Genomic DNA, 24,364 nt, shown 5'->3' on the forward strand with positions numbered 1-24,364 from the left:
TGGCTATTCCACAACTGTGATTGGACAGATTGTGAAGTGTCCCACCCATGAGAGCATGAGCCGTGCGACCACTGAGGGGCGCTGTGGTGCAGCCGTGAGTCTTGAGAGCAGGAAGAATGACAACTTTATTGGTTTTTCTTTAAAACAGAAAATAATTGAGGATGAGGATCGTCTTGCTCGCCTACAAAACGCTATCAAAAGTGCATTTGATACAAATAGCACAGTCTGGGGGGCGGGGCTTGCCGTCACATGGTCTAGTCCCTGGACTGGTAGAAGAGGATGTAGCCCGACTCGGAGTTCTTGGAGATCTCCGACGTCAGGCCGTAGAATTCCTCAATGGCCTGCGCCTCGATTTTCTGCCCAACAAAGTGAAAGTAATGGAGGTGTGCACCAAGGAGGGAGTGTGATGTGATGACGAAGTGAAAGTAAAGGAAGGAGTGTGATGTGATGACAAAGTGAAAGTAAAGGAGGGAGTGTGATGTGATGACAAAGTGAAAGTAAAGGAGGTGTGCACCAAGGAGGGAGTGTGATGTGATGACAAAGTGAAAGTAAAGGAGGGAGTGTGATGTGATGACAAAGTGAAAGTAAAGGAGGGAGTGTGATGTGATGACAAAGTGAAAGTAATGGAGGGAGTGTGATGTGATGACAAAGTGAAAGTAATGGAGGTGTGCACCAAGGAGGGAGTGTGATGTGATGACAAAGTGAAAGTAAAGGAGGGAGTGTGATGTGATGACAAAGTGAAAGTAAAGGAGGTGTGCACCAAGGAGGGAGTGTGATGTGATGACAAAGTGAAAGTAAAGGAGGGAGTGTGATGTGATGACAAAGTGAAAGTAAAGGAGGGAGTGTGATGTGATGACAAAGCGAAAGTAATGGAGGGAGTGTGATGTGATGACAAAGTGAAAGTAATGGAGGTGTGCACCAAGGAGGGAGTGTGATGTGATGACAAAGTGAAAGTAAAGGAGGGAGTGGGATGTGATGACAAAGTGAAAGTAAAGGAGGGAGTGGGATGTGATGACAAAGTGAAAGTAAAGGAGGGAGTGTGATGTGATGACAAAGTGAAAGTAAAGGAGGGAGTGTGATGTGATGACAAAGTGAAAGTAATGGAGGGAGTGTGATGTGATGACAAAGTGAAAGTAATGGAGGTGTGCACCAAGGAGGGAGTGTGATGTGATGACAAAGTGAAAGTAAAGGAGGGAGTGGGATGTGATGACAAAGTGAAAGTAAAGGAGGGAGTGGGATGTGATGACAAAGTGAAAGTAAAGGAGGGAGTGTGATGTGATGACAAAGTGAAAGTAATGGAGGTGTGCACCAAGGAGGGAGTGTGATGTGATGACAAAGTGAAAGTAAAGGAGGGAGTGGGATGTGATAACAAAGTGAAAGTAAAGGAGGGAGTGGGATGTGATGACAAAGTGAAAGTAAACGAGGGAGTGTGATGTGATGACAAAGTGAAAGTAAAGGAGGGAGTGTGATGTGATGACAAAGTGAAAGTAAAGGAAGGAGTGTGATGTGATGACAAAGTGAAAGTAAAGGAAGGAGTGTGATGTGATGACAAAGTGAAAGTAAAGGAAGGAGTGTGATGTGATGACAAACTGAAAGTAAAGGAGGGAGTGTGATGTGATGACAAAGTGAAAGTAAAGGAAGGAGTGTGATGTGATGACAAAGTGAAAGTAAAGGAGGGAGTGTGATGTGATGACAAAGTGAAAGTAAAGGAGGGAGTGTGATGTGATGACAAAGTGAAAGTAAAGGAAGGAGTGTGATGTGATGACAAAGTGAAAGTAAAGGAGGGAGTGTGATGTGATGACAAAGTGAAAGTAAAGGAGGGAGTGTGATGTGATGACAAAGTGAAAGTAAAGGAAGGAGTGTGATGTGATGACAAAGTGAAAGTAAAGGAAGGAGTGTGATGTGATGACAAAGTGAAAGTAAAGGAAGGAGTGTGATGTGATGACAAACTGAAAGTAAAGGAGGGAGTGTGATGTGATGACAAAGTGAAAGTAAAGGAAGGAGTGTGATGTGATGACAAAGTGAAAGTAAAGGAGGGAGTGTGATGTGATGACAAAGTGAAAGTAAAGGAGGGAGTGTGATGTGATGACAAAGTGAAAGTAAAGGAAGGAGTGTGATGTGATGACAAAGTGAAAGTAAAGGAGGGAGTGTGATGTGATGACAAAGTGAAAGTAAAGGAGGGAGTGTGATGTGATGACAAAGTGAAAGTAAAGGAAGGAGTGTGATGTGATGACAAAGTGAAAGTAAAGGAAGGAGTGTGATGTGATGACAAAGTGAAAGTAAAGGAAGGAGTGTGATGTGATGACAAAGTGAAAGTGATGTGTGACTCACCTCCACGATGTCGTCGTCAAAGAGCAGCCAGAAGTCGTGACTCTTCACGATGGCGATGTAGTGACCTCGGTTAGGACCGCTGGGATGACAACATCACGTTAGTGCCTTCTCTCGCCTTCCTCACGCCCCAACTACACACACCTCCCACAATGCACCACCACGGCCACCAGGTCGTACAGACGCTCAGGGTTGGTGGCGTCGCCTGACGTGTTGAAGAGGCGGAGCTCCAGCGGGAAGACCACACGATAGGACAGCTTGGTGTAGCGCTGCAGCTGTTCCATGTACTTGAAACGCTTCAGGTGCAGAGCCAGGATCATAGGCAGCTTCTTCACACGCATCCTGACACACACACACACACACACACGTCAACAACAACATCCTGACACACACCAACAACATCCTGACACACACACACACACATGTCAACAACAACATCCTGACACACACCAACAACATCCTGACACACACACACACACACACACACACACACACACACACACACACACACACACACACACACACACACACACACACACACACACACACACACACACACACGTCAACAAAACATCCTGACACACACACACACACGTGTCAACAACAACATCCTGACACACACACACACACACACACATGTCAACAACAACATCCTGACACACACCAACAACATCCTGACACACACACACACACATGTCAACAACAACATCCTGACACACACCAACAACATCCTGACACACACACACACGCACACACACACACACACACACACACACACACACACACACACACACGTCAACAAAACATCCTGACACACACACACACACGTGTCAACAACAACATCCTGACACACACACACACACACACGTGTCAACAACATCCTGACACACACACACACATGTGTCAACAACAACATCCTGACACACACACACACACACACGTCAACAAAACATCCTGACACACACACACACACGTGTCAACAACAACATCCTGACACACACACACACACACGTGTCAACAACATCCTGACACACACACACACATGTGTCAACAACAACATCCTGACACACACACACACACGTGTCAACAACATCCTGACACACACACACACACGTGTCAACAACATCCTGATATACACACGCACACATGTCAACAACATCCTGTGACACACACAACAACAACATCCTGATACACAAACATGTTGACAACAAACATCCTGAGACACACACAGGTGTGTTGACAACACACATCCTGAGACACACACAGGTGTGTTGACACCACACATCCTGAGACACACACACACACAGGTGTGTTGACAACACACATCCTGAGACACACACACAGGTGTGTTGACAACACACATCCTGAGACACACCCACACAAGTGTGTTGACACCACACATCCTGAGACACACACAGGTGTGTTGACAACACACATCCTGAGACACACACAGGTGTGTTGACAACACACATCCTGAGACACACACACAGGTGTGTCGACAACATACATCCTGAGACACACACACACAGGTGTGTTGACAACACACATCCTGAGACACACACACACACACGTGTGTTGACAACACACATCCTGAGACACACACAGGTGTGTTGACAACACACATCCTGAGACACACACACACAGGTGTGTTGACAACACACATCCTGAGACACACACAGGTGTGTTGACAACATACATCCTGAGACACACACAGGTGTGTTGACAACACACATCCTGAGACACACACAAGTGTGTTGACAACACACATCCTGAGACACACACACACACACACAGGCGTGTTGACAACACACATCCTGAGACCCACACACACAGGTGTGTTGACAACACACATCCTGAGACACACACACACAGGTGTGTTGACACCACACATCCTGAGACCCACACACACAGGTGTGTTGACAACACACATCCTGAGACACACACACACGTGTGTTGACAACACACATCCTGAGACACACACAGGTGTGTTGACAACACACATCCTGAGACCCACACACACAGGTGTGTTGACAACATACATCCTGAGACACACACACACAGGTGTGTTGACACCACACATCCTGAGACCCACACACACAGGTGTGTTGACAACACACATCCTGAGACACACACACACAGGTGTGTTGACAACACACATCCTGAGACACACACACACAGGTGTGTTGACAACACACATCCTGAGACCCACACACAGGTGTGTTGACAACACACATCCTGAGACACACACACACAGGTGTGTTGACACCACACATCCTGAGACCCACACACACAGGTGTGTCGACAACACACATCCTGAGACCCACACACACAGGTGTGTTGACAACATACATCCTGAGACACACACACACAGGTGTGTTGACACCACACATCCTGAGACCCACACACACAGGTGTGTTGACACCACACATCCTGAGACACACACACACAGGTGTGTTGACAACACACATCCTGAGACACACACACACAGGTGTGTTGACAACACACATCCTGAGACCCACACACAGGTGTGTTGACAACACACATCCTGAGACACACACACACAGGTGTGTTGACACCACACATCCTGAGACCCACACACACAGGTGTGTCGACAACACACATCCTGAGACACACACACACAGGTGTGTTGACAACACACATCCTGAGACACACACACAGGTGTGTCGACAACACACATCCTGAGACCCACACACACAGGTGTGTCGACAACACACATCCTGAGACACACACACACACAGGTGTGTTGACAACACACATCCTGAGACACACACACACAGGTGTGTTGACAACACAGTTAGTGTAAGCAAACTAAGTCATCACTCACCTCTTGTGTGCCTCCTGCTTGCTGCGACATTCCTCACAGAAGTACTTGTACTCACTACACAATGTCTCAGTGTTGCTGAAGCCTCTGTGAAAACACACAACATGAAACACACACAGTGTTGGACACGACACACACACACACACACACACACACACACACACACACACAGTGTTGGATAGGAGACACACACAAGATGAAAACACACACACAGTGTTGGATATGACACACACACACACACAGTGTTGGATAGGAGACACACAAGATGAAAACACACACACTTGGTGTTGGATAGGAGACTCACACAAGATGAGTTACCTGAGGCAGTGTGTGATGGAGGTGTTTTGTTCCACATCCACAGAAAGATCTAGAAAGTCCTCATCTTTGCTGCTGATCTGTCAGAGACAGGAAGAGGAAGAGGAAAGCATGACATGACACTCCAGACCTTTAGGGGGCAGCCATGGACAATATAAGCACAACATTCTCACATATTTATTATGTTCTTGTCTTGTTTGCATTTGACTCATACTTGCCAACCCTCCCGTTTTTAGCGATTCAGCGCCTCTCCCGACAACCTCCCGGCAGAGATTTTCTCCCGACAAACTCCCGGTATTCAGCCGGAGCTGGAGGCCACGCCCCCTCCAGCTCAATGCGGACCTGAGACTGAGTGGGGACAGCCTGTTCTCACGTCCGCTTTCCCACAATATAAACAGCTTGCCTGCCCAAAGACGTCATAACATCTAGGGCTTTTATAGAGTGCACAACTGCGCACACAACAAGGAGACGAAGCAGAAGAACGAGGAAATTACAGACATGGCGGCCGAAATGATATACTCATCATGAACGGAGAAGTTAAACAGGACAATACTGCCATCTAATGGATAGCCACTGGAACACTGAAATTCAAGTATTTTTATTTTTTTTCTATGTAAATAAAATTTAAAAAACAAAATATATATATATATATATAGCTAGAATTCACTGAAAGTCAAGTATTTCATACATATATATATATATATGAAATATATATGAAATACTCGAGTTCTAGCTGTAAATAACCACGCCCCCAACCACGCCCCCCCCACCACCTCCTGATATTGGAGGTCTGAAGGTTGGCAAGTATGATTTGACTTGATGAGCTGTTGTTGCATTCATGTTAGGATGGGAGAGAGAGACAAGAGAAGGAAGACAGAGGGCATTGAGGGGACAATGTGAGGGGATAAGAGAGACAAGAGAAAGAAGACAGAGGGCATTGAGGGGACAATGTGAGGGGATAAGAGAGACAAGAGAAGGAAGACAGAGGGCATTGAGGGGACAATGTGAGGGGATAAGAGAGAGACAACAACAACATCAAATACAATATGTACAAATATGATGGTAAAAGTGATATCAGAGAAGCAGTTAGTGAAGTAAATATTAATAACACAGAAATGACAATCAACATTAATACACTACAAATGGATCAATACAAATACCAATAGTATTATTGATAATGAATAATAATAACTTTTTATGATCAACAATACAATTGTTTCAAATGCAACAATACATATATGTCATGATACATTTAAATACAAAAGAAAGCAGATCAATGGAGCCAACTGTATTAACCTTGTAGATTGTTACAGTAACAATAGGTTCAGCTTTGTCAGTGTGTTACCCAGTTTACCCTAGGGCAACAACGTTAATATATGTTTGAGGAAACCTGATTATGTGCATGTATGTATATGTACTTGTATATGTACAGTGTGTGTATATGTATGTTTGTACAGTGAATGTATATGTACAGTGAATGTATATGTACAGTATGTGTATATGTATGTTTGTACAGTGAATGTATATGTATGTTTGTATGTACAGTATGTGTATACATACATTGTATGTATGTACATGTACATCCATGTGTACTGTACATACTGTATGTATGTACAGTAAGATGTTTTGTTGTAGCTCTACAGTCTGTGCTAGCTCACTAAGGGCCGTAAAGGTTGTTACCGTTTCACAGGTGAGGCAGCGTGTCTCGTTGGTGAGCGTGCCCTGGAAGATGTCATGCACCCAGGTGGTGTGGTGAGTGGTGTTGTTGTTCTGAGAGTCTGAGGTGCCGTTGGCCAGGCGGCCATTAGTCTTGTCCTGCTTCCTTTCCTCCTGCAGCAGGTCAGCGATGGTGTTGAGAAGGTAGTTGAGGAACTCATGTGCGTCCTGCTGCATGTAGTTGTCAAACAACTCTGTACAGCACAACAACATGTTGTCAAACACTTCTATACTAATACTGCTGCACGTAGTTGTCAAACACTTCTATACTAATACTGCTGCACGTAGTTGTCAAACACTTCTATACTAATACTGCTGCACGTAGTTGTCAAACACTTCTATACTAATACTGCTGCACGTAGTTGTCAAACACTTCTATACTAATACTGCTGCACGTAGTTGTCAAACACTTCTATACTAATACTGCTGCACGTAGTTGTCAAACACTTCTATACTAATACTGCTGCACGTAGTTGTCAAACACTTCTATACTAATACTGCTGCACGTAGTTGTCAAACACTTCTATACTAATACTGCTGCACGTAGTTGTCAAACACTTCTATACTAATACTGCTGCACGTAGTTGTCAAACACTTCTATACTAATACTGCTGCATGTAGTTGTCAAACACTTCTATACTAATACTGCTGCACGTAGTTGTCAAACACTTCTATACTAATACTGCTGCGTGTAGTTGTCAAACACTTCTATACTAATACTGCTGCACGTAGTTGTCAAACACTTCTATACTAATACTGCTGCACGTAGTTGTCAAACACTTCTATACTAATACTGCTGCACGTAGTTGTCAAACACTTCTATACTAATACTGCTGCGTGTAGTTGTCAAACACTTCTATACTAATACTGCTGCACGTAGTTGTCAAACACTTCTATACTAATACTGCTGCACGTAGTTGTCAAACACTTCTATACTAATACTGCTGCATGTAGTTGTCAAACACTTCTATACTAATACTGCTGCACGTAGTTGTCAAACACTTCTATACTAATACTGCTGCACGTAGTTGTCAAACACTTCTATACTAATACTGCTGCACGTAGTTGTCAAACACTTCTATACTAATACTGCTGCACGTAGTTGTCAAACACTTCTATACTAATACTGCTGCACGTAGTTGTCAAACACTTCTATACTAATACTGCTGCGTGTAGTTGTCAAACACTTCTATACTAATACTGCTGCACGTAGTTGTCAAACACTTCTATACTAATACTGCTGCACGTAGTTGTCAAACACTTCTATACTAATACTGCTGCACGTAGTTGTCAAACACTTCTATACTAATACTGCTGCACGTAGTTGTCAAACACTTCTATACTAATACTGCTGCACGTAGTTGTCAAACACTTCTATACTAATACTGCTGCACGTAGTTGTCAAACACTTCTATACTAATACTGCTGCACGTAGTTGTCAAACACTTCTATACTAATACTGCTGCACGTAATTGTCAAACACTTCTATACTAATACTGCTGCACGTAGTTGTCAAACACTTCTATACTAATACTGCTGCACGTAGTTGTCAAACACTTCTATACTAATACTGCTGCACGTAGTTGTCAAACACTTCTATACTAATACTGCTGCACGTAGTTGTCAAACACTTCTATACTAATACTGCTGCGTGTAGTTGTCAAACACTTCTATACTAATACTGCTGCACGTAGTTGTCAAACACTTCTATACTAATACTGCTGCACGTAGTTGTCAAACACTTCTATACTAATACTGCTGCACGTAGTTGTCAAACACTTCTATACTAATACTGCTGCACGTAGTTGTCAAACACTTCTATACTAATACTGCTGCATGTAGTTGTCAAACACTTCTATACTAATACTGCTGCACGTAGTTGTCAAACACTTCTATACTAATACTGCTGCATGTAGTTGTCAAACACTTCTATACTAATACTGCTGCACGTAGTTGTCAAACACTTCTATACTAATACTGCTGCATGTAGTTGTCAAACACTTCTATACTAATACTGCTGCACGTAGTTGTCAAACACTTCTATACTAATACTGCTGCACGTAGTTGTCAAACACTTCTATACTAATACTGCTGCACGTAGTTGTCAAACACTTCTATACTAATACTGCTGCACGTAGTTGTCAAACACTTCTATACTAATACTGCTGCACGTAGTTGTCAAACACTTCTATACTAATACTGCTGCACGTAGTTGTCAAACACTTCTATACTAATACTGCTGCGTGTAGTTGTCAAACACTTCTATACTAATACTGCTGCACGTAGTTGTCAAACACTTCTATACTAATACTGCTGCACGTAGTTGTCAAACACTTCTATACTAATACTGCTGCACGTAGTTGTCAAACACTTCTATACTAATACTGCTGCACGTAGTTGTCAAACACTTCTATACTAATACTGCTGCACGTAGTTGTCAAACACTTCTATACTAATACTGCTGCACGTAGTTGTCAAACACTTCTATACTAATACTGCTGCACGTAGTTGTCAAACACTTCTATACTAATACTGCTGCACGTAATTGTCAAACACTTCTATACTAATACTGCTGCACGTAGTTGTCAAACACTTCTATACTAATACTGCTGCACGTAGTTGTCAAACACTTCTATACTAATACTGCTGCACGTAGTTGTCAAACACTTCTATACTAATACTGCTGCACGTAGTTGTCAAACACTTCTATACTAATACTGCTGCGTGTAGTTGTCAAACACTTCTATACTAATACTGCTGCACGTAGTTGTCAAACACTTCTATACTAATACTGCTGCACGTAGTTGTCAAACACTTCTATACTAATACTGCTGCACGTAGTTGTCAAACACTTCTATACTAATACTGCTGCACGTAGTTGTCAAACACTTCTATACTAATACTGCTGCATGTAGTTGTCAAACACTTCTATACTAATACTGCTGCACGTAGTTGTCAAACACTTCTATACTAATACTGCTGCATGTAGTTGTCAAACACTTCTATACTAATACTGCTGCACGTAGTTGTCAAACACTTCTATACTAATACTGCTGCATGTAGTTGTCAAACACTTCTATACTAATACTGCTGCATGTAGTTGTCAAACACTTCTATACTAATACTGCTGCACGTAGTTGTCAAACACTTCTATACTAATACTGCTGCATGTAGTTGTCAAACACTTCTATACTAATACTGCTGCATGTAGTTGTCAAACACTTCTATACTAATACTGCTGCATGTAGTTGTCAAACACTTCTATACTAATACTGCTGCACGTAGTTGTCAAACACTTCTATACTAATACTGCTGCACGTAGTTGTCAAACACTTCTATACTAATACTGCTGCACGTAGTTGTCAAACACTTCTATACTAATACTGCTGCACGTAGTTGTCAAACACTTCTATACTAATACTGCTGCACGTAGTTGTCAAACACTTCTATACTAATACTGCTGCACGTAGTTGTCAAACACTTCTATACTAATACTGCTGCACGTAGTTGTCAAACACTTCTATACTAATACTGCTGCATGTAGTTGTCAAACACTTCTATACTAATACTGCTGCACGTAGTTGTCAAACACTTCTATACTAATACTGCTGCACGTAGTTGTCAAACACTTCTATACTAATACTGCTGCACGTAGTTGTCAAACACTTCTATACTAATACTGCTGCATGTAGTTGTCAAACACTTCTATACTAATACTGCTGCACGTAGTTGTCAAACACTTCTATACTAATACTGCTGCACGTAGTTGTCAAACACTTCTATACTAATACTGCTGCATGTAGTTGTCAAACACTTCTATACTAATACTGCTGCACGTAGTTGTCAAACACTTCTATACTAATACTGCTGCATGTAGTTGTCAAACACTTCTATACTAATACTGCTGCACGTAGTTGTCAAACACTTCTATACTAATACTGCTGCACGTAGTTGTCAAACACTTCTATACTAATACTGCTGCACGTAGTTGTCAAACACTTCTATACTAATACTGCTGCACGTAGTTGTCAAACAACTCTGTACAGCATGAAGTAGTAAATCACAAAAAATGATTCCCGGGCACGGCACCACTGCTGCCCACTGCTCCCCTCACCTCCCAGGGGGTGATCAAGGGTACGGGTCAAATGCAGAGGACAAATTTCACCACACCTAGTGTGTGTGTGACAATCATTGATACTTTAACTTACAAGTGTTAGGGGCCACCTCACCACTCCATGAAGTATTACAAGTGTTAGGGGCCACCTCACCACTACATGAAGTACTACACTTACAAGTGTTAGGGGCCACCTCACCACTACATGAAGTACTACACTTACAAGTGTTAGGGGCCACCTCACCACTACATGAAGTACTACAAGTGTTAGGGGCCACCTCACCACTACATGAAGTACTACAAGTGTTAGGGGCCACCTCACCACTACATGAAGTACTACACTTACAAGTGTTAGGGGCCACCTCACCACTACATGAAGTACTACAAGTGTTAGGGGCCACCTCACCACTACATGAAGTACTACAAGTGTTAGGGGCCACCTCACCACTACATGAAGTACTACAAGTGTTAGGGGCCACCTCACCACTACATGAAGTACTACACTTACAAGTGTTAGGGGCCACCTCACCACTACATGAAGTATTACAAGTGTTAGGGGCCACCTCACCACTACATGAAGTACTACAAGTGTTAGGGGCCACCTCACCACTACATGAAGTATTACAAGTGTTAGGGGCCACCTCACCACTACATGAAGTACTACAAGTGTTAGGGGCCACCTCACCACTACATGAAGTATTACAAGTGTTAGGGGCCACCTCACCACTACATGAAGTACTACAAGTGTTAGGGGCCACCTCACCACTACATGAAGTACTACAAGTGTTAGGGGCCACCTCACCACTACATGAAGTATTACAAGTGTCAGGGGCCACCTCACCACTACATGAAGTACTACAAGTGTTAGGGGCCACCTCACCACTACATGAAGTACTACAAGTGTTAGGGGCCACCTCACCACTACATGAAGTATTACAAGTGTTAGGGGCCACCTCACCACTACATGAAGTACTACAAGTGTTAGGGGCCACCTCACCACTACATGAAGTACTACACTTACAAGTGTTAGGGGCCACCTCACCACTACATGAAGTATTACAAGTGTTAGGGGCCACCTCACCACTACATGAAGTACTACAAGTGTTAGGGTCCACCTCACCACTACATGAAGTAGTACACTTACAAGTGTCAGCGGCCACCTCACCACCACATGAAGTACTACAAGTGTCAGGGGCCACCTCAGCACTACATGAAGTAGTACACTTACAAGTGTTGGGGGCCACCTCAGCACTACATGAAGTACTACACTTACAAGTGTCAAGGGCCCCCTCAGCACTACATGAAGAACTATACTTACAAGTGTTAGGGGCCACCTCACCACTACATGAAGTACTACAAGTGTCAGGGGCCACCTCAGCACTACATGAAGTATTACACTTACAAGTGTTGGGGGCCACCTCAGCACTACATGAAGTAGTACACTTACAAGTGTTGGGGGCCACCTCAGCACTACATGAAGTACTACACTTACAAGTGTCAAGGGCCACCTCAGCACTACACGAAGAACTATACTTACAAGTGTTAGGGGCCACCTCACCACTACATGAAGTACTACAAGTGTCAGGGGCCACCTCACCACTACATGAAGTAGTAGACTTCATAGTGTCAGGGGCCACGTCAGCACTACATGAAATACTACACTTACAAGTGTTAGGGTCCACCTCCCCACCACATGAAGTAGTACAAGTGTCAGGGGCCACGTCAGCACTACATGAAGTAGTACAAGTGTCAGGGGCCACGTCAGCACTACATGAAGTAGTACAAGTGTCAGGGGCCACGTCAGCACTACATGAAGTAGTACAAGTGTCAGGGGCCACGTCAGTACTACATGAAGTAGTACAAGTGTCAGGGGCCACGTCAGCACTACATGAAGTAGTACAAGTGTCAGGGGCCACGTCAGCACTACATGAAGTAGTACAAGTGTCAGGGGCCACGTCAGCACTACATGAAGTAGTACAAGTGTCAGGGGCCACGTCAGCACTACATGAAGTAGTACAAGTGTCAGGGGCCACGTCAGCACTACATGAAGTAGTACAAGTGTCAGGGGCCACGTCAGCACTACATGAAGTAGTACAAGTGTCAGGGGCCACGTCAGCACTACATGAAGTAGTACAAGTGTCAGGGGCCACGTCAGCACTACATGAAGTAGTACAAGTGTCAGGGGCCACGTCAGCACTACATGAAGTACTACAAGTGTCAGGGGCCACGTCAGCACTACATGAAGTAGTACAAGTGTCAGGGGCCACGTCAGCACTACATGAAGTAGTACAAGTGTCAGGGGCCACGTCAGCACTACATGAAGTAGTACAAGTGTCAGGGGCCACGTCAGCACTACATGAAGTAGTACAAGTGTCAGGGGCCACGTCAGCACTACATGAAGTAGTACAAGTGTCAGGGGCCACGTCAGCACTACATGAAGTAGTACAAGTGTCAGGGGCCACGTCAGCACTACATGAAGTAGTACAAGTGTCAGGGGCCACGTCAGCACTACATGAAGTAGTACAAGTGTCAGGGGCCACGTCAGCACTACATGAAGTAGTACAAGTGTCAGGGGCCACGTCAGCACTACATGAAGTACTACACTTACAAGTGTTGGGGGCCACCTCAGCACTACATGAAGTACTACACTTACAAGTGTCAAGGGCCCCCTCAGCACTACATGAAGAACTATACTTACAAGTGTTAGGGGCCACCTCACCACTACATGAAGTACTACAAGTGTCAGGGGCCACCTCAGCACTACATGAAGTATTACACTTACAAGTGTTGGGGGCCACCTCAGCACTACATGAAGTAGTACACTTACAAGTGTTGGGGGCCACCTCAGCACTACATGAAGTACTACACTTACAAGTGTCAAGGGCCACCTCAGCACTACACGAAGAACTATACTTACAAGTGTTAGGGGCCACCTCACCACTACATGAAGTACTACAAGTGTCAGGGGCCACCTCACCACTACATGAAGTAGTAGACTTCATAGTGTCAGGGGCCACGTCAGCACTACATGAAATACTACACTTACAAGTGTTAGGGTCCACCTCCCCACCACATGAAGTAGTACAAGTGTCAGGGGCCACGTCAGCACTACATGAAGTAGTACAAGTGTCAGGGGCCACGTCAGCACTACATGAAGTAGTACAAGTGTCAGGGGCCACGTCAGCACTACATGAAGTAGTACAAGTGTCAGGGGCCACGTCAGTACTACATGAAGTAGTACAAGTGTCAGGGGCCACGTCAGCACTACATGAAGTAGTACAAGTGTCAGGGGCCACGTCAGCACTACATGAAGTAGTACAAGTGTCAGGGGCCACGTCAGCACTACATGAAGTAGTACAAGTGTCAGGGGCCACGTCAGCACTACATGAAGTAGTACAAGTGTCAGGGGCCACGTCAGCACTACATGAAGTAGTACAAGTGTCAGGGGCCACGTCAGCACTACATGAAGTAGTACAAGTGTCAGGGGCCACGTCAGCACTACATGAAGTAGTACAAGTGTCAGGGGCCACGTCAGCACTACATGAAGTAGTACAAGTGTCAGGGGCCACGTCAGCACTACATGAAGTACTACAAGTGTCAGGGGCCACGTCAGCACTACATGAAGTAGTACAAGTGTCAGGGGCCACGTCAGCACTACATGAAGTAGTACAAGTGTCAGGGGCCACGTCAGCACTACATGAAGTAGTACAAGTGTCAGGGGCCACGTCAGCACTACATGAAGTAGTACAAGTGTCAGGGGCCACGTCAGCACTACATGAAGTAGTACAAGTGTCAGGGGCCACGTCAGCACTACATGAAGTAGTACAAGTGTCAGGGGCCACGTCAGCACTACATGAAGTAGTACAAGTGTCAGGGGCCACGTCAGCACTACATGAAGTAGTACAAGTGTCAGGGGCCACGTCAGCACTACATGAAGTAGTACAAGTGTCAGGGGCCACGTCAGCACTACATGAAGTAGTACAAGTGTCAGGGGCCACGTCAGCACTACATGAAGTGGAACAAGTGTCAGGGGCCACGTCAGCACTACATGAAGTAGTACAAGTGTCAGGGGCCACGTCAGCAGTACATGAAGTAGTACAAGTGTCAGGGGCCACGTCAGCACTACATGAAGTAGTACAAGTGTCAGGGGCCACGTCAGTAGTAGACTTCCCACTGACCGTTCTCCTTGCGAAGGCGGGTGATGAACTTCTTGGGCGGGATGACGCCCACCTTCTTCTTCTGGGTGGCGATGCTGTGGAAGAGGTCTGCCAGGCAGCTGAGCAGGTTCTCCTTCCTCCTGGGCTGGCTGCGGTAGGCCAGGATCTTCTCCCGGAAGGGCCGGCAGAAATAGAGCGCCTGCAGCACTGAGTTGCAGTAGCAGGTGTTGCCGAACTGAAAGCGGTGGTGAGATTGTGAGTACAAACAAGCCACACCTACGGACATCTTGTCTTTGGTACCCACGTTGACCAGGCCAAAGTAGTGCTCGTTGACCGGGAACTGCTCGGCTCCAATCTCTTTCTCCAGAGCGGAGGCATTGATACCCTGTGGGAGCACATCACGTCAGCGGCTGTCCCATAACCACTACATCATCTAGTGTGTACTAAAGTCAACACATGACCACTACATCATCTAGTGTGTACTAAAGTCAACACATAACCACTACATCATCTAGTGTGTACTAAAGTCAACACATAACCACTACATCATCTAGTGTGTACTAAAGTCAACACATAACCACTACATCATCTAGTGTGTACTAAAGTCAACACATGACCACTACATCATCTAGTGTGTACTAAAGTCAACACATAACCACTACATCATCTAGTGTGTACTAAAGTCAACACATAACCACTACATCATCTAGTGTGTACTAAAGTCAACACATAACCACTACATCATCTAGTGTGTACTAAAGTCAACACATGACCACTACATCATCTAGTGTGTACTAAAGTCAACACATAACCACTACATCATCTAGTGTGTACTAAAGTCAACACATAACCACTACATCATCTAGTGTGTACTAAAGTCAACACATAACCACTACATCATCTAGTGTGTACTAAAGTCAACACATTACCACTACATCATCTAGTGTGTACTAAAGTCAACACATAACCACTACATCATCTAGTGTGTACTAAAGTCAACACATAACCACTACATCATCTAGTGTGTACTAAAGTCAACACATAACCACTACATCGTCTAGTGTGTACTAAAGTCAACACATAACCACTACATCATCTAGTGTGTACTAAAGTCAACACATAACCACTACATCGTCTAGTGTGTACTAAAGTCAACACATTACCACTACATCATCTAGTGTGTACTAAAGTCAACACATAACCACTACATCATCTAGTGTGTACTAAAGTCAACACATAACCACTACATCGTCTAGTGTGTACTAAAGTCAACACATAACCACTACATCGTCTAGTGTGTACTAAAGTCAACACATAACCACTACATCGTCTAGTGTGTACTAAAGTCAACACATAACCACTACATCATCTAGTGTGTACTAAAGTCAACACATAACCACTACATTGTCTAGTGTGTACTAAAGTCAACACATAACCACTACATCATCTAGTGTGTACTAAAGTCAACACATAACCACTACATCATCTAGTGTGTACTAAAGTCAACACATAACCACTACATCATCTAGTGTGTACTAAAGTCAACACATAACCACTACATCGTCTAGTGTGTACTAAAGTCAACACATAACCACTACATCATCTAGTGTGTACTAAAGTCAACACATAACCACTACATCGTCTAGTGTGTACTAAAGTCAACACATAACCACTACATCATCTAGTGTGTACTAAAGTCAACACATAACCACTACATCATCTAGTGTGTACTAAAGTCAACACATAACCACTACATCGTCTAGTGTGTACTAAAGTCAACACATAACCACTACATCATCTAGTGTGTACTAAAGTCAACACATAACCACTACATCATCTAGTGTGTACTAAAGTCAACACATAACCACTACATCATCTAGTGTGTACTAAAGTCAACACATAACCACTACATCATCTAGTGTGTACTAAAGTCAACACATAACCACTACATCTAGTGTGTACTAAATTCAACACATAACCACTACATCTAGTGTGTACTAAAGTCAACACATAACCACTACATCGTCTAGTGTGTACTAAAGTCAACACCGCTGCTTGGTATTCTCAGTGTCCTTTTTGTATTGAAATGAAAAAGAAAAGTCTGTGAAGACAACAACAATAAGAGTATAAAAGAGTATGAATAAGAGTATAAAAAAGGGAAAAGGAAGGCCATCAAGGCCACCATGGAGGCAGCAGAGAGAGCCTCTAGATGGCTTTGGATCAGGACGAGCAAACAGTGCTACTGGGACACAAGCTGGGGTCTGATCAACCCTGGCTGGGTCACCTGAGGGAGGGGGTATGATGTTGAAAGACACCAAAGGGCATATCACTGATGATGTGTCCCAGTGCATCTGAGGATGTATCTTACAATCAATATCTGCTTCCTTGACTACTGAAGACAACACATCAGTCAATGTCTAATAGAAAAGATCTGGCCTGCATAGAAACACCAAGTTAGTGACGTGTCAGGGAGGTTTATTCACATTTATTATCATTGACTTCACTTTGTGGCAGGAATTAAGGAGGAAAGCAGCTGCCATGAGTGATTCTGGACAATATTACGATGCTTTTCTTCAATGTTAAGGTGACTTTTGCTCAAAAGTAGAAGTATAAGAGGACAAGTATGTAGAATATTCAAAGTATGAGAGGACAAGTATGTGGAATATTCAAAGTATGAGAGGACAAGTATGTGGAATATTCAAAGTATGAGAGGACAAGTATGTGGAATATTCAAAGTATGAGATGACAATTATGTGGAATATTCAAAGTATGAGAGGACAAGTATGTGGAATATTCAACGTATGAGAGGACAAGTATGTGGAATATTCAAAGTATGAGAGGACAAGTATGTGGAATATTCAAAGTATGAGAGGACAAGTATGTGGAATATTCAACGTATGATAGGACAAGTATGTGGAATATTCAAAGAATGAGAGGACAAGTATGTAGAATATTCAAAGTATGAGAGGACAAGTATGTGGAATATTCAAAGTATGAGAGGACAAGTATGTGGAATATTCAAAGTATGAGAGGACAATTATGTGGAATATTCAAAGTATGAGAGGACAAGTATGTGGAATATTCAACGTATGAGAGGACAAGTATGTGGAATATTCAAAGTATGAGAGGACAAGTATGTGGAATATTCAACGTATGATAGGACAAGTATGTGGAATATTCAAAGTATGAGAGGACAAGTATGTGGAATATTCAAAGTATGAGAGGACAAGTATGTGGAATATTCAAAGTATGAGAGGACAAGTATGTGGAATATTCAAAGTATGAGAGGACAAGTATGTGGAATATTCAAAGTATGAGAGGACAATTATGTGGAATATTCAAAGTATGAGAGGACAAGTATGTAGCATGGTTAGCATACATGCTGCAATCTGAAAGCGCTACTGCTGGCACACTAAATAAAGAGTTAGTTCACTCACCATGGTAGAAAAAGAGGCCAATTTGGACACTGTCATTAGGATTTCCATTCAGCTGGCGCCATCTTCCAGCACGTTCTCCCCGGGTGACGGCACCATAGCACCGCTAGGCTAAACCCAGCTAAGCTAGCATTCACTTCCGGACTTGTCAAAACACATTGGATATTAAAGTTAGTTTATCCGTCATTTGGCATGGCACAACTCCAACATGAACAGATTACGTGCATGCTGTCAATGAGGTGACGATAGCAACGTTCCATAACGCGAACATGTCATCAAAAAAAACCCTGAACTATTACGCATGCGTGTCAGTGAAGTGATGGCAGCTAACTTTTTTTTAACCAAATAAAATACAAATATATATATACTGTTATATACATGTATACATCATTAAAATGACGACTAGGAAACACATTTTAATTTGTTCATATCCTACTTGGGCTTGGGCCATAAAAAAATGGTTACCGCTCAAATCCGACTTAGAATCAGTTCACGTTCCCATGTTGAGGTGCGCTTTACAGGCGATAAACTGATTCTGGGTCAGCCACTCAGCTTCAATTGCTTTTTCTTCAGGCAATGTATTAGGCAGCCTCACCGTCGATGGCTTTTTCTTCCAGGCAATGTATTAGGTAGCGTCACCGTCAATGGTTTTTTCTTCAGGCAATGTAGTAGGCAGCCTCACCATAGACATCTTCTGGGTACGCAGCATGGAGCTGCCTACTGGCGCTGACGAGACGCGGAGCCGCCATCTTGGAGTGGTGATCCGCTCCACTCAGTGCAATTCATTTGGCAGGGGCAATGAACCGTCAGCGCATTTAATTCAGTTTACCTCACTGAATACCACTGATTTTCACGCGCTTTTTTGTCATACGTGTAGCTATGATGAAGGACACATGTTTTAGTATTCATAGTTTGCTTAACAGTAATAGAATATTCTTATATGCTATAAGTGACCAGACGTCCCAGATCAAAACTGGAAATATAATCCCAGAGAAGGGTCAGCTATTTTTAAATTGAAGAAACAATATGATTAAGTTATATATACATGCTACATAAACAATGTATGAATACATTATATATCTATATATCTTATAGACTGTATCTCTGTTGCTGAAGCAGCAGAGAGTTTATTCTGTCTTGAGACTTTGTATTGATCAGCCCTTTGAGACACTTGTGATTTAGGGCTATATAAATAAACATTGATTGATTGATTGATTGATATTTTGTATTACATTCTTCCCTTAAATGATCATGTTTACAGTCATTGTTTTACATGTATTTTTTTATGTATGTCACAATTTGGATAAAAGCATTTGGCAAATACTTAAACATAAACATATATATCACCTGAAAGTCTTTATATCAGCTAAAACCACCAATCTGTTTCACTGGATTCAGAATAACACCAAATTTTGTCTTACCCAACAATGTTAGTATCTGAATATTGTTACTTAAATAATTATTCCTGGTTACAATTATACTGTGAAGAAAGTATTGTTTTATACTTTGCTTAAAATGAGAATGCATCATAATCAGTGGCGGCTGGTGTATTTTGTTTTAGGTGTCACAATCATTTATTTCAACGTTATATTATTCAAGTATGACATTTTTTAATTGAATTAATTTCATTGACCATTTTACCATGAATTGATTAACGTGGACCCCGACTTAAACAAGTTGAAAAACTTATTCGGGTGTTACTGCGAGAGGCAATGATGAGAGATATAGCAGATTAGTCTCGCTTAACAAGTGGTTGGCTAGATACTGTAGGGAGCAGGGACTAACGTTTATTGATAACTGGCCCTCTTTCTGGGGCAAACCAGGCTTGCTGATGAGAGACGGCCTTCACCCTAACCAGGAAGGCGCCATCATCCTGTCTAGAAACATAGACTACTATTTAAGTCTCACTTGACTGACTACACTAGAGCAAGCCTGGTCACAGGCAATTACAATGTCTGTTAGTCCGGGTGAGGAGTCAGTTAAGCTAGAACTAGCCAGCGCCAGGCTGGATAATCCATGTACGCATAGCAATTCTCTTAGAATAATACACAATTCACATCATGTTTTTTCTGTTGTGTCTGTGTCAGAGGTGGACATGCATTCTACTGAGGTGGCAAATTATGATATGTCCAGTCTATTGCAGCACTAAGCAAACAATCGGAAAATTCCCGTCATATCAATTCCTAGATATGGTCGAAACTATTTAAAGTGCACTACGCATAATAAACGCAACATTGTTAATATTGCCACTACGGATAATCTTAACAAAAACTCGTCAAAACAGCCCAATACCTATAATATGGGCTTTTTAAACATAAGATCATTGTCTCCCAAGGCGTTATTGGTTAATGAGGTCATTAGAGACAACAATCTTAACGTCATTGGTCTTAGCGAAACCTGGCTCAAACCGGACGAATTTTTTGCGCTCAATGAAGCATCTCCTCCTAACTATACGAATGCGCATGTTGCCCGCCCTCTTAAAAGGGGAGGGGGTGTCGCACTAATATACAATGAAAATTTCAACCTTACCCCTAACCTAAATAATAAATATAAATCGTTTGAGGTGCTTACTATGAGGTCTGTCACACCGCTACCTCTCGACCTAGCTGTTATTTACCGCCCCCCTGGGCCCTATTCGGACTTTATCAGTGAATTCTCAGAGTTCGTTGCTGATCTAGTGACGCACGCCGACAATATAATCATAATGGGGGACTTTAATATCCATATGAATACCCCATCGGACCCTCAGTGCGTGGCGCTCCAAACCATAATTGATAGCTGTGGTCTTACACAAATAATACATGAACCCACGCATCGCAACGGTAATACAATAGATCTAGTGCTTGTCAGGGGTGTCACCACCTCCAAAGTTATGATACTTCCATATACTAAAGTAATGTCCGATCATTACCTTATAAAATTAGAAGTTTTGACTCTTTGTCAACAAGCTAATAATAATAATAACTGCTATAGCGGCCGCAACATTAATGCTGCCACAACGATGACTCTTGCTAACCTACTGCCTTCGGTAATGGCACCATTCCCAAATTATGTCGGCTCTATTGATAACCTCACTAACAACTTTGACGATGCCTTGCGCGAAATTATTGATAGTATAGCACCGCTAAAGCAAAAAAGGGCCCCTAAAAGGCGCACCCCATGGTTTACAGAAGAAATTAGAGCTCATAAATTATCATGTAGAAAACTGGAACGCAAATGGCGCGCGACTAAACTTGAGGTTTTCCATCAAGCATGGAGTGATAGTTTAATAACTTATAAACGCATGCTTACCTTAGCTAAAGCTAAATACTACTCAAATCTCATCCGCCTCAACAAAAACGATCCTAAATTTCTGTTTAGTACAGTAGCATCGCTAACCCAACAAGGGACTCCTCCCAGTAGCTCCACCCACTCGGCAGATGACTTTATGAATTTCTTTAATAAGAAAATTGAACTCATTAGAAAGGAGATTAAAGACAACGCATCCCAGCTACAACTGGGTTCTATTAACACAAATACGACTGTATATACGACGGACACTGCCCTCCAAAATAGTCTCTCTATTTTTGATGAAATAACATTAGAGGAATTATTACAGCGTGTAAGTGGGATAAAACAAACAACATGTTTACTTGACCCACTTCCTGGGAAACTTATCAAGGAACTGTTTGTATTATTAGGTCCATCAGTGTTAAATATTATAAACTTATCACTTTCCTCCGGCACTGTTCCCCTAGCATTCAAAAAAGCGGTTATTCATCCTCTGCTCAAAAGACCTAACCTCGATCCTGACCTCATGGCAAACTACCGACCGGTCTCCCACCTTCCGTTTATTTCTAAAATTCTCGAAAAAATTGTTGCACAGCAGCTAAATGAACACTTAGTGACTAACAATCTCTGTGAACCTTTTCAATCCGGTTTCAGGGCAAATCACTCTACGGAGACAGCCCTCGCAAAAATGACTAATGATCTATTGCTAACCATAGATGTCATCTATGTTGCTGCTTCTTGATCTTAGCGCCGCTTTCGATACCGTCGATCATAATATTTTATTAGAGCGTATCAAAACACGTATTGGTATGTCAGACTTAGCCTTGTCTTGGTTTAACTCTTATCTTACTGACAGGATGCCTTGCGTCTCCCATAACAATGTGACCTCGGACTATGTCAAGGTAACGTGCGGAGTTCCCCAGGGTTCGGTTCTTGGCCCTGCACTCTTTAGTATTTACATGCTGCCGCTGGGTGACATCATACGCAAGTACGGTGTTAGCTTTCACTGTTATGCTGATGACACCCAACTCTAAATGCCCCTAAAGCTGACCAACACGCCGGATTGTAGTCAGCTGGAGGCGTGTCTTAATGAAATTAAACAATGGATGTCCGCTAACTTTTTGCAACTCAACGCTAAGAAAAGGGAAATGCTGATTATCGGTCCTGCTAGACACCGACATCTATTTAATAATACCACCTTAACATTTGACAACCAAACAATTAAACAAGGAGACTCGGTAAAGAATCTGGGTATTATCTTCCACCCAACTCTCTCGTTTGAGTCACACATTAAGAGTGTTACTAAAACGGCCTTCTTTCATCTCCGTAATATCGCTAAAATTCGTTCCATCTTGTCCACTAGCGACGCTGAGATCATTATTCATGCGTTCGTTACGTCTCGTCTCGATTACTGTAACGTTTTATTTTCGGGCCTCCCTATGTCTAGCATTAAAAGATTACAGTTGGTACAAAATGCGGCTGCAAGGCTTCTGACAAAAACAAGAAAGTTTGATCATATTACGCCTATACTGGCTCACTTGCACTGGCTTCCTGTGCACTTAAGATGCGACTTTAAGGTTTTACTACTTACGTATAAAATATTACACGGTTTAGCTCCAGCCTATCTCGCCGATTGTATTGCACCATATGTCCCGACAAGAAATTTGCGTTCAAAGAACTCCGGCTTATTAGTGATTCCCAGAGCCAAAAAAAAGTCTGCGGGCTATAGAGCGTTTTCTATTCGGGCTCCAGTACTCTGGAATGCCCTCCCGGTAACAGTTAGAGATGCTACCTCAGTAGAAGCATTTAAGTCCCATCTTAAAACTCATTTGTATAATCTAGCCTTTAAATAGACCCCCCCTTTTTTTAGACCAGTTGATCTGCCGTTTCTTTTCTTCTCTCCTCTTCTCCCCTGTCCCTTGCGAGGGGGAGTTGCATAGGTCCGGTGGCCATGGATGAAGTGCTGGCTGTCCAGAGCCGGGACCCCGGGTGGACCACTAGCCTGTGCATCGGTTGGGGACATCTCTGCGCTGCTGACCCGTCTCCGCTCGGGATGGTTTCCTGTTGGCCCCGCTGTGGACTGGACTCCCGCTGATGTGTTGGATCCACTGTGGACTGGACTTTCACAATGTTATGTCAGACCCACTCGACATCCGTTGCTTTCGGTCTCCCCTAGAGGAGGGAGGGG

General features: G+C 43.1%; 1 protein-coding gene across 1 annotated transcript; it reads right to left on the reverse strand.

The window, feature by feature from the left end:
• Positions 1 to 107: 107 nt before the first annotated feature.
• LOC133645474 (ubiquitin carboxyl-terminal hydrolase 12A) lies at positions 108 to 19,375 on the reverse strand. The gene is made up of 9 exons (XM_062040313.1): positions 18,910 to 19,375; positions 15,777 to 15,857; positions 15,494 to 15,707; positions 7,166 to 7,395; positions 5,489 to 5,565; positions 5,174 to 5,257; positions 2,473 to 2,670; positions 2,332 to 2,410; positions 108 to 356 (listed from the first exon to the last, which is right to left on the reverse strand). The coding sequence occupies exons 1-9, from the start codon at positions 18,955 to 18,957 to the stop codon at positions 255 to 257; spliced, it is 1,113 nt and encodes a 370-aa protein (XP_061896297.1). The 5' UTR covers positions 18,958 to 19,375; the 3' UTR covers positions 108 to 254.
• Between the last annotated feature and the right edge of the window lie 4,989 nt (positions 19,376 to 24,364).

The sequence above is a fragment of the Entelurus aequoreus genome, unplaced genomic scaffold (assembly GCF_033978785.1).
Source record: "Entelurus aequoreus isolate RoL-2023_Sb unplaced genomic scaffold, RoL_Eaeq_v1.1 HiC_scaffold_152, whole genome shotgun sequence".
In the NCBI taxonomy this organism is placed as follows: Eukaryota; Metazoa; Chordata; class Actinopteri; order Syngnathiformes; family Syngnathidae; genus Entelurus; species Entelurus aequoreus.

Bases quoted from the DNA above. Each gene is read 5' to 3' on its own strand.
- LOC133645474 (XM_062040313.1), bottom strand. From the start codon at position 18,957: ATGGAAATCCTAATGACAGTGTCCAAATTGGCCTCTTTTTCTACCATG. The intron at 7,396-15,493 runs GTCAGTGGGAAG...TGTGCTGTACAG, and splicing joins CCGCCTTCGCAAGGAGAACG to AGTTGTTTGACAACTACATG. The intron at 2,671-5,173 runs GTGAGTGATGAC...TGTGTGTGTCAG, and splicing joins AAGCAGGAGGCACACAAGAG to GATGCGTGTGAAGAAGCTGC.